Consider the following 12,502-nt stretch of genomic DNA (forward strand, 5'->3'; position numbering starts at 1 on the left):
AGCCCCTCAGAGCTTTTGTTTACTTATTTAAAACTGAGATGATACACACAAAGTTCCTGACAGGACACCTGGCAAGTATGAACAGTATTAAGGAAACAAACAAACAAACAAAACTCTAGTATATTACCGATCTTGTCATTTTGTCAAGCATACACTTTAGAACCTCAAGTGAGGGGCCAGCATTGTACCGTAGTGGGCTAAGCCTCTGCCTGTGGTGCTGGCATCCCATATGGGTGCTGGTTTGTGTCCTGGCTGCTCCTCTTTTGATCCAGCTCTCTATGTCCTGGGAAAGCAGTGGAAGATGGCCCAGGTGCTTGGGCTCCTGCACCCACGTGGAGGACCCAGAAGAAGCTTCTGACTCCTGATCGGCCCAGCTCCAGCCGTTGTGGCCATTTGGGGAGTGAACCAGCAGATGGAACACCTTTCTCTCTCTCCCTCTGTCTGTAACTCTACTTCTCAAATAAATAATAAAATCTTAAAAAAAAAAAAAAAGAAAGAAAAGAAAAAGAAAGAACGAACCTCAAGCAAGCTTGCCTTTGAAAATGAGCAAATCCTGCTTTCTCAACCAAATATAAATGTATATAATTGTCTCTGCTTTGTCTCACCTTTAGCAAAGATTTATGATCGAGGTCTATTTGTATCCTTTTAAGTATAGTACCAATTCTTATCAAAGCCATTTGTAATTACTTCATCCACTGCTTCTCAAAGCAACACATTGCAACCAGCTGAACCTGTCTCTTCCCACTCTCCATCACCCACAGGTCTCTTAGTCTATCCTCAGCACTTCAACTGTTCTCCATTCCCCACCCTTGCTGCCTGTCACCTTCCCAAATCTCACCCTTCCTTTGAAAAGTCCTTTCTTTCAATTCTAACTCTGTTTCATCTCTGATTCTTTTTTTAAAAAAATATTTATTTGAAAGGCAGCGTTACATAGAGGCAGAGAGAGAGAGAGAGAGAGAGAGAGAGAGAGAGAGAGAGAGAGAGAGAGAGAGGTCTTCCATCCACTGGTTCACTCCCCAAATGACTGCAATGGCCAGACCTGTGCCAGTCCAAAGCCAGGGGCCAGGAGCTTCTCCTGGGTCTCCCACGTGCATGCAAGGGGCCCAAGCACTTGGGCCATCTTCCACTGCTTTCCCAGGCACATTAGCAGAAGCAGCCAGGACTTGAACTGGCACCCATATGGGATGCTGGCACTGCCAGTGGCGGCTCTACCCACTGTACCACAGTGTCAGCCCCCATCTCTGATTCTTTAACTCTTTATTGCAGCCCCCAGCCATCACACAAATTATACATCTGGACCATATTGCTCTGTACTGACCAAACTCATCCTTCATGAATTGCTCTCTAATGACTGTGAATGTCTTGTCATCCCTACTGGACAGTAAGCTCCTAGTGGGTAGGGATCAGATTTTTCATTCCTCTTAAATCTCTTACTGTGCAATGCACACTGCTCTAAACAGTGTACACATATTAATAAACACTGGGAACTGTCTATATCCCATTTCATTCCTAAGGAGCCCTAGTAGAGCTGACTCAACTTAGCAACCAATGCTTTCAGAGAACTTAGCAGGATTCTGCTTAGGTTACCATTTCCCTTTGGGACTCTACGTTTAACATTTTCAGTTCATTTAGTCAGTAATCTTCCTGGATATTCTCTTTAGTGGGAAAGTTTTCTCTTCTAAACAGTCCTACAGAGTCCATGAAAATAACAGGCAACATACCATGATTACATCAATTTCAAGAAATACCTCAATGACCTCACCATAATCCAGCCCTTCCCAAAGCAGCAGCCCCTTGTAGAACCTTAATTAAAGCAGGCAGGAAACCCTAGCCTTCCTCTTGCCAACTAGGGCTATCATCATAGAGTGAGATTTTAAAAACAAAAAAGGATCAATTCCTAAAAGAGAGGAAAACAACTAATGGGTACACAACTCAGAATGATGGGTGCGGTGCCATGGTCAGGAACACCAGCCCTCTCCTAAGACTACAGGAGCTCACATTTGGATAAAGTGCCTTCCACTAGAGAAAGCACTGCCCCAACTGATTTTGCTTCTGCAACTCAACTGTCTCAAATGCCAGTCTAAAAGGGATACTTCTGGCTTGTTCACTACCCAGAATAGTCATGGATACTGCAGGGTTTCAATACAGGAAAAAAAAAAAAAAAAAAAGAAGAGCTTAAAAGATTTTATGTATTAAAGTCTAAGATGTTAAGTCCTTCTTCAAACACAGGCAATTTCCCACCAATTTACTTCTCTCATATCCTGTACAACTAACACAAGTCCACAAAATCCTCTGTAATGACCATGCACTCAAACAACCAACCAATCAGCCCTTCACTCCACTACTACTGAATGAAATCCCTCTTACTAGGCCCTGTGGAGAGAAAGGATTCCCATCACTGGGTTTCTTTTCTTAGTCTATTGAGCTAGATCATATATTACTGGTTGGAAAAATATCATTCTTATAACACAGCAACTTGCCCTTCCAATAAACATCAACTTTATTTAAAAAAATTGAGGGTGAATGCCAACAAGCAACAAAGACAGACTTAACAGTGCATGTGATTGTACAGGCAGGATGCTGGGTTTAGCGCACAGCATCATCAATCCAAGAACAGTGCACAGGAATGGTCTTCGGACTCCACCACAGAAACCACCTACAACAGTGAGCTCTCAGCATCAGTGCTTTATTCAACCAACCAAAACCAACAACCAGGAACCATCATTGCCTCTTAGCAGGGTATGGAAGACACTATTTAATTAACTAGCACAGAGAAACAGATCAAGAAATCAAATACCTAGAAGAGTATCTCACAACATCAAGGTATTTTAAAGTCATGCTTAACTCAACAAACAATTCTCTCACTTATTTCCCACATTTGAAAAATCAAAATACCATATGAGCCACTGTAGGCTGTGGGTGAGAGTGTCAATGGGCCGTTAATACCACATGAGACACCTGTAGGCTGTGGGTGAGAGTGTCAATGGTCATTAATACACTGAAAAAACATCAACAAGTGATAGCCCAACACTGTATCTGCATAAAACGACTGTAACAAACAAAGCCCACCCCAAATCAAAAACACAAAGCAAGAACAAATTCTCAATGTGTGCTGCTGGTTGCTCTAAGCTTAATATGCATTTACAGTGGAAGCATGGCTGGTGGTAGTTTGACTTTTTTTTTTTCAAATGCTAAAGAACTTCACTCTTTCAACACCCAAACCAAAGTAGAGAAGGGAGTATGTGATAAATGTGGAAGAAGCCACATCCACAGAACAGAAAGATGCAGAGAGGGGAGAAACAGGAGGTTTCTGTGTTCTTGCTGTTGGCAGGAGACTAAGCAGTCTTAAAGAACCTCCTCTGGGGAGTGGCAGTCTAGGGTTCTAGGTATGCCAGGAGGGGTATCACCAATCCCAAGGCCCACCACCTGCCCCTTCTCCTCTTCTAGGAGTGCACCTACCTTACTGTAAGTCACTACTGATAAGTTGTTTGCGTGACTGCTGGGGGAGAGATTTACAGAGTTCTGTGAGAGTCTATTCTGATCTTGCTCGGTTTGGTCAGGAGCAGGAGCCCATGTGTTTTTGCTGATGGAGTCGAACTCGGAACCCCCAGGGTCTTTTAAGTTGTTCTCATCTGATTGTCGGCTCTTTTGGGGAGAGGCAAACGGGTTGAAGTTTCCTTCTACCTTGCGATGCGGCTGTGTGTTGAACTCCGTTTCAAAAGATGACAGCTGCTGTGTTACTCCTAAAAGTCCACCCACCTCCACACTGAGAATCACCCAGATGACATCTGAAACAAAAAGGCAGTTATATCAGTGCCAGGCATACACCTGAGGCCTAAAGCACCACCACTGGAAAACCCAAACAGCACTCAAACCACACAAAGAAACTGTCTTCTATTACGGTGCTGACAAAGATGACAAAGACAGTAGGAAGCATTTCTAACACCAGCTTCAAACTCTGCTGCAGGTCTGTGGTGAGATCCATGAAACTCTACATGTTAAAAAAAAAAAAAAAAAAAACCTACCAGTTGATTCAGATATATAGCCCTATTAGTAAATCACTACTCTAGAAAATAATTATCAATAAGCAGAAACCTAAAAACTACTGTTCCCAGAATAAACAACAACTTTTTGTGGGTTTTGGTTTATTTTGCATGTGTTTAACTCCAAAAACTCAGGGCAGGCCAAGTTCTTAGGTAACAAAATGCTTATAATCTTGCAACTTATCAACCTCTCCCCTTCTTGGGAGCAACTAGAGTCCTCATGCATTGGCTAAATTAGGACAGCAGAGTGGAAAATGGACACAGGTGTAAACCATCTGTAACCTGGATTAACTACAATATATGTGAGTAATTTAAAAGTTCATGGAAAACGAAATTAAAAAACAAAAGTTTATTTTTGTGCTAAAGAATTCTAAAATACATGCACATGAGGGGTGGTCAGTCAAGTTCATGAAGATGTATATGAAAAATATTGCACGGGGGTCGGCACTGTGATGTAGCAGGTGAAGTCACAACCTGCAGTGCCACATGGGCACCGGTTTGATTCCCAGCTGCACCACTTCTGATCCAGCTCTCTGCTGTGGTCTGGGAAAGCAGTGGAAGATGGCCAAGTGCTTGGGCCCCTGGACCTATGTGGGAGATTGGGAAGAAGCTTATGGCTCCTGGTTTCAGATCGGTGCAGCTCCAGCTGCTGTGGCCATTGGGGAGTGAACCATCAGATGGAAGACCTCTCTCTCTCTCTCTCTCTTTCAAATAAATATATAAATCTTTTTAAAAAATTGCATGGATTTCAAGATACTTTTGCACCAAATTCAACTTTTTTTTAAAAATATTTATTTATTTATTTGAAAGTCATAGTTACACAGAGAGAAGGAGGCAGAGAGAGAGAGAGAGAGAGAGAGAGAGAGAGTCTTCCATCCACAGGTTCACTCTCCAAATGGCCGCAACAGCCAGAGCTAGGCTGATCCGAAGCCAAGAGCCAGGAGCATCTTCCGGGTCTCCCACATGGGAGAAGCGGCTCAAGCATTTGGATCATCTTCCACTGCTTTTCCAGGCCACAGTAGAAAGCTGGACTGGATGTGGAGTAGCCAAGACTCAAACCGGCGCCCATATGGGATGCCAGCACTGCAGATGGCAGCTGTACCTGCTATGCTATAGTGCCGGCCCCCAACTTATCTTTTAATTCCATGCCCATTAATTTTTTGAAGCACTACTGTATATTACCCTATTTATCTAGTGATCAAGAGACACCAAGAGTTTAGAATGCCTCAAACTTTCTCCCAGTTCAACACCAACTTTATTTTCTGCGATACAAGGAAGATCTACCAGCTATCTACACTGACACCACAGAGTTTAATCAAGTAGAAGTGTCCTCTGATGTTCAGCACTTCACTTTGGACAACAGTGCAACCTGCAATCCTGCTAGAAAGTGTTGGAAAAGCAAGCTACAGAAAGGCCAAGCTTTTAAGAATGTGACCCTTGCTAAAAACAAATATGAAAAACTGAGCTTCCAAATAACTGCTGAAAGGCCTCCAGGGAAAGGCAAATACATTCTGTCAGTTAGCTACCTAGAAATATAGATAATATGTAAGTCTAGAACAAATACAATATATAGAAGCCTAGAGCAAATACAAAAAAAGGACAGTGCAGGAAACTGAGGAAAACAGTCTAAGGTTGTGGTTATTCTACATTTTGAACTTGAGTTCTGTATAAGAAGAAGGGGATCTGAGAGTCATATAGCCATAAATATGCAATTTGAGCTTCGTGGTTTAGGAGCTGCATTAAGAAAAACAAGGAGCCAGAGTCTAGTCAAAGCGGAGATGCAGTGACACCTGCTGTTCGCTTCTCAAACTAGCAACTCCTTTCACCCCTTAAGAAGCTGAAGCCACTCGCTGGCACTGGCATGGCTCACAGAAATTCCAGATACACTCAAAAAAAAAAAAAAAAAAAAAAATCGATTTCCTCATATGAACTAGTAGGCACAGCAGCTGAACCTCTACACTGTACATTCAGCATGCCACTTATAAATTCGGACAATGCCAAGAATGGGAGTCAGAGGGCTTGTGTTCAAGGCTCTAAGTCAATCTCGTGGTAAGCCTGTAAGATACCAGCCCTAGGAGAAATCAGAAGGCAGACAGCCCAAGGGGAAGTAATCTCATGCTCTCCTATCCTAGCTTTCTAACTGGAGGCAGCAGTCACATACTCTGCTGGTCACTTATCACACACAGCTATGCCGAGTGTCCTATTTCTTGTCTTACCCATCTGTTTTAAAAATCCTTTGGTAAGTACTATGATAGGTTTGGCGTACCGAGCTACGGGTCATGTGCTTCATTCTCTCATAGTCGCCTGAAAGCTGGGATCAGTAAATGAGAAAACGGCATTTCTTCCCCCTGGCTTCTGAGAATGCACTCAAGCCTCTTTAATGGGTCTTATTTACATATCTTTATTCTCTGCCTTGGGTATTGCCCTGTTGTGTTCAGATTTTACACAGAAGTTGTGAAAGGAAAGTAATTTGAGAATGATTCATAAACATCAACAATAACCAGTTCTGGTTCTCTGAGTATTACCACAATGGGTCACAGTGAACAAGAAAATATGCCTTCTACATGGTGCCTGCCTGGTGTGGGTGTGTATTAATTATTTTTTTGTCAAATAAATTTTAAAAGGTAAAGATGGCCCAATAAGCTTGTTTCAGAAAGGCTGACCACTGCCAATTCTTGCCAGAATGCCTTGATTACTGAGATAAGAATTAACTATCAGGGGGCCAGAGTTGTGGCAAAGTGGATTAACCTGTGATGCCAGCATTCTATATGAGTGCTGGTTTGAATCCCAGCTGCTCCACTTAAAATCCCGTCCCCTGCTAATGGCCTGGGAAAAGCAGTGGAGGACTGTCTAAGTGCTTGGTCCCCTGCACCAACATGGGAGCTTTGGAAGAAGCTCCTGGCTCTGGCTTGGCCCAGCCTCAGCTGTTGAGACCAGCTGTGGGGTGAACTATAGATTCATTCTCTCTCTCTTTCTCTCCCTCCTTCTCCCTCTCTACGTAACTTTGAATTTCAAATAAATACAGGTAAATAAACTTAAAAAAAAAAAAAAAAAAACTACTAGCCAGATATTTTACCAGCTATGATAACAAAACCACAACTGGAGAAGACCATCCAATGAAAACTGCTTTACATACCAAGTAAAGGATCTGGGGGCTGAGAAGTGAAAATGATGGGTCCATGGTCAGACTTCTTCAAGTTAGAAACAGACTGAAAACTCCCATTTTCTGGAATAGTTTTTTAAACTCACACTTGTTTGTCCCTAACAGGAAGACAGGAATCCAAGTACACAGGGAACTAAAGCTATGGTTAAGTTGATCCCATTTACTAGATCACAGTATCTTTCTGCATAGACATATGGTCTTTGGCATCAATGAATGGATAAGCAGAATGTCCCAGAGAGTAGCCATGAAGATAGAATCAAAGTGTCAAGCTAACCGAGGCAGGACTTTGTAAGCAAATGGAAAATTTGATTTTAAAGTGTTTGGTCTTAATGTGATTTTCTAAAAAGCATCTCTGATCCAAAACTTTGGAGCAAGACAGTGCTGTTAAATCTTATCTCACTCAACACATTCCTTTTACAGGTGGAAAAAAAATAGTATTACAATATAAGCGTCATTGTTTAGAACTATAAAAAGTTAAAAATCAGTGCAATGTTCCCAACTGGAAAATTTGTTCCTCATGAAATAATGAGTTAACAATCCTGAAACTGTTCCAAATGTATAGTGGGCTTGAACAAGTAAATAAGTGGATGGTAGATGATGGGAGCAAGTTTTCTCATTATCAAACAGGGATATTACAGTTAAGCAAGAAAAGGCAGCATTCTAAAATGAACCCTATGGTACTGGATTAAAGTTAGAGATCTCTCAATATAAACTCCTGGCTATCATAATATAGAACTAATTACAGATATGCTCATATACAAAAGTTAGTATGCTTGAGAGAGACTAGAAGTAGACATTCCAGTAGCAACGAGCAAACCAAGTGCCCAAGTTCTGGTTCCTAAATACCATTCTCCAAAGAAAAGAAAAAGGGATCCTTAGAGAAATGGCTGATTCTACAGACAGGGCATAAAAAAATTGTAAGATCAACTTAGAGTACCTTGTAGTGCAAGAAAGGAAGTGGTCAAAGAAAAAAAAGGATAAGAGAATGTCATTGGGACACAGGAGCCAACCCAAAAGAGACCCCTCTGGCTGGAACAATTTGAGTAATAAAATAACACAGTATTGGATTATAACCAAAAGTACAACATACATACTTACTATGATAAACATAAATGACTAAATGGGGAAAAGACACAAATATTCTTCTATAAGGATTCCAAACAATGTACCAGTACCCTCCCTTCCAAGAGGTGAAGCTTAATTCTAACTGCCATCCTCTTCTTGGAGGTGAGCTAGACTTACTGATTCTCTTCCAAGGAATAAAGCAGGGAAAGAGTAAAACAGTAACTTTATAGTAGGAAAACCTGCCAGACGCACAACTACTTAACCAGCCTAGTGATAAAGGCTAGCACCACCAGCGATGTTAAGTGATGACCAGGTTCTCCCTGATGGGGCACTTCACCACTATGATATTCTTCCCAACACCAGTCATGAGGAAAACAGCAGACAAGTTCAGATTAGGGGACATTCTACAGAATACTTGCCAGTATTTCTCTTGACTGTCAAGAGTCATGAAAAACACAGACTGAGAAACTGTCACAGAACTTAAGAAACTGGGAAGTTTGACAACTAATTATAATGTCATAGCCTAGACTGGATTCTGGAACAGAAAGAGATTATTAGTAGAAAAATGTGCCTGTGGAGTTTAGTTCACAGTATTGTGATACAACAAAGGTGATGCTATGGCCAGCGCAGTGGCTTAACAGGCTAATCCTCCGCCTTGAGGCGCCGGCACACCGGGTTCTAGTCTCGGTTGGGGCGCTGCATTCTATCCTGGTTGCCCCTCTTCCAGGCCAGCTCTCTGCTATGGCCCGGGAAGGCAGTGGAGGATGGCCCAAGTGCTTGGGCCCTGCACCCGCAAGGGAGACCAGGAGAAGCACCTGGCTCCTGGCTTCGGATCAGCGAGATGCACCGGCCGCAGCAGCCATTGGAGGGTGAACCAACGGCAAAAAGGAAGACCTTTCTCTCTGTCTCTCTCTCTCTCACTATCCATTCTGCCTGTTAAAAAAAAAAAAAAAAGTTATTAAAAAAAAACAAAGGTGATGCTTTAACAAGTGTGCCATGGTGATATAAATGCTAATGACAGGAGAACTTGGTATATGACAACTCTATTTAGTCTTTGCAACTTTTCTGTAAAACTGAAATCACTCTAAAATATAAAGTTAACATTCTTCAAACTGAGGTAGGCACAACTGAACTACCATCATCTTGATGTGGCATCCACTGAGTGGAAGCTGCAAGACTAATCCCAACTCTGGCCAGTACAACAAGTGAACAGATACCACTTAAAGCAATCAATTAATAATGCATTCATAGGTTTCCATTTGGTTCTGGGCATCAGAAAGTGAAAAGGCAAGGGGCCTGAAAAACCACTGTCAAAGATCTAGCCTACAAGGACACCTCATGGTGGGTCAAGTTGTGATCAGGACTAAAATCTTGTGGGCTTCTGATCTTCAGAACTCCTACCACTCCTGTTCCCTGGGAGCTGTCAGGCATCTGACAATCTGGCTTCAGTCAGTCTGCACATGGAAGATTACTGCAGAGGCCACCTCTAGATTTGGAGGTTTTGGATTCAGATCTCTCCTAAAGTTCAACCCATCTGCAAAGGAAAACAGAAACATCACCTTTCTTCTGCAGATCAGAAACAACGGGCGTCTGGAGACTTCCCTGCTCACATTTCACCTCTGCAGAAAAGTTGGGCATGTGCGGCCCAGCTTCTGTGAGAGTTCACGGTACTGGCAGTCTAGCAGCCTGAAACATGCCTACAGTGCTGTTGCAAAGGTCACTACTATGAGCAGGTCTTTTTTTTTTTTTTAAGGTTTATTTTTATTTATTTGAAAGACAGAGTTACAGAGAGAGGTAGAGACAGATGGAGAAAGGTCTTTCATCCACTGGTTCACTCCCCAAATGGCCACAATGGCTGGAGCTGAGGCAATCTGAAACCAGAAGCCAGGAACTTCTTCCAGGTCTCCCACGTGGGTACAGGGGCCCAAGGACTTGACCCATCCTTTGCTGCTTTCCCAGGCCCTAGCAGAGAGCTGGATCAGAAGTGGAACAACCGGGTGCAGAACAGCACCAGCCCCTGTGAGCAGATTTTGACATCAGTGTGTGTCTGTGTATGATAGACTGCTGAAGGATGGCCTCTGCTCAGAATCTGCTTCCCATGGGGCCAGCACTGTGGCACAGCAGGTTAAGTCACCACCTACAGTGCTGGCATCCCATATGGGTACTGGCTCGAGTCCTGGCTGCTCTACTTCCAACTCAGCTCCCTGATAATGTGCCTGGGAAAGCAGTGGAAGATGGCCCGAATGGGTCAAGAGACCCAGAAGCAGCTCATGGCTCCAGTCTGGCCCAGTCCTAGCGATTGCAGCCATTTGGGAAGTGAACCAGCAGATGGAATCAATCTCTTTCTTTCTGTCTCTCCCTTTCTCTCTGTAACTCTGCCTCTCAACTAAGTAAGTCTTTTTTAAAAAAAATCTGCTTCTCTACCTGTTCTTACACCCCACCATCTTACCACAAATGTACACTGGAAACCTGATTCTTGCCATTTTGTATTATTCCTAGGAATTTCCTTTTAAAATACAAATGTCCCTCAGAAAAACATATTAAGCTACCTAACTTCAACATCAACAAATCATATCAATGAGAACAAGTTCACACAGGAGAGGAGACATCTAAGGAAGGCAATGAAAGGAAAGCTGAAAGGGAAACAACAAAGAAACTATCACTACTTCACTATTTTTCCAAATTATGTCCTATTTAAAAATATTGTGAGCTTTTCCTTAAATATAGGGAAAGGGCAATCATCTGATGACATTTATTTAAGTCTCAGTAAATAAGGATTGCTGCTTCCAAATCCATTAAATCAGTGCCATGGATTGAAGGAGTAAAACCTGCTCAAGACTGAAAGATGAACATTAGTTCAGAATGAAAATGGGAAAAGCAATGCTGTCATTAATATATCAATATTATATATTATATAATATATAAAATTAATATTAATATTATATAATCAATTATATTAATATTTTATATTAATATATTGATACAATACATAAAATTATATTAATGTAAAGAAAAATTTAAAAATTTGGGAACATTATTTCTCCTAAGAGCATTCATGTAGCACCAAGAAAATGCTCTTATGACCCTCTCTTGGCGTGGCTACTACTTTCTTACCAATAATGCCCCCAGATCAGATCTGCTATAGTCATCTATGTAGGAAGTTCAATAAGTTCATGGGAAAACGGAAAGATAATGCAGGGGGTTAGTGTTGTGGCACAGTGGGTAAAGCTGCTGCCTGCAACACCAGCATCCCAAGCAGGTACCAGTTCAGGTCTAGGCTGCTCCACTTCCAATCCAGCTCCCTGATAATGGCCTGGGAAAAGCAGTGACAGATGGCCCAAGAGCTTGGGCCCCTGTACCCACATGAGACCTGGATGAAGCTCCTGGCTCTTGGCTTCACTGCACCCCAACCCTGGCCATTGCAGCCATTTGGGAAGTGAACCAGCAGATTGAAAATCTCTCACTCCCTCCCTTTCTCTCTCTCTCTGCCTCTCCTTCTCTCTCTGTGTAACTCTGACTTTCAAATAAACAAATAAATCTTAAAAAAAAGAAGAAAGAAAGAAAGAAAAAAGAAAGGCATACAGAGAGAGGGAGCATCCCATATGGGCGCTGGTTCTAGACCCAGCTACTCCACTTCCAATCCAGCTCTCTGCATGGCCTGGGAAAGCAGTGGAGGATGGCCCAAGTCCTTGGGCCTCTGCACCTGCTTGGGAGACCCGGAGGAAGTTCCTGGCTCCTGGCTTCAGATTGGTTTAACTCCAGCTGTTACAGCTAATTGGGGATTGAACCAATGAATGGAAGATTTCTCTCTCTCACTCTCTCTCTCTGCCTCTCCTTCTCTCTCTGTGTAACTCTAACTTTCAAATAAATAAATAAATCTTAAAAAAAAAAAAAAAAAGAAAGAAAGAAAGAAAAAAGAAAGGCATACAGAGATGTTTTCATGATTTTCCAGCCTTTCCCAATTGATGGGCATGAGTTGTTTTAAATTTCTTGTGGTTACACTCTGGCCTCAGAATCAGCCCTTAAGGCATTCAGATCTGGCTGAAGAGCCCATGAGAGTATTGTAGGCATGGAAAGCCAAGACACCATGGAAAAGAAAAAAAGAAGAAGAAGACCTAAATGAAAGATCTCTGTGAGTGAGATCCCAGTGGAAAGAACGGGGCCATCAAAGAAGGAAGTACCTTTCTCTGAAGGGAGGAGAGAACTTCCACTTTGACTATGACCCTATCGG

At 42.4% G+C, this 12,502-nt stretch overlaps 1 protein-coding gene across 3 annotated transcripts in view; it reads right to left on the bottom strand.

The window, feature by feature from the left end:
* Positions 1-12,502, bottom strand: part of ILRUN (inflammation and lipid regulator with UBA-like and NBR1-like domains) — a 101,522-nt gene that overhangs the window by 17,758 nt on the left and 71,262 nt on the right. For 2 of the 3 annotated variants that reach the window (XM_062185983.1, XM_062185982.1), the window contains one exon: positions 3,460-3,788. In XM_062185983.1, the coding sequence (XP_062041967.1) occupies positions 3,460-3,788 (329 nt within the window). The remainder of the gene's footprint in view (positions 1-3,459; positions 3,789-12,502) is intronic. The other variant, XM_062185984.1, reaches the window with a different exon arrangement.

The sequence above is a fragment of the Lepus europaeus genome, chromosome 3 (assembly GCF_033115175.1).
Source record: "Lepus europaeus isolate LE1 chromosome 3, mLepTim1.pri, whole genome shotgun sequence".
Taxonomy (NCBI): Eukaryota; Metazoa; Chordata; class Mammalia; order Lagomorpha; family Leporidae; genus Lepus; species Lepus europaeus.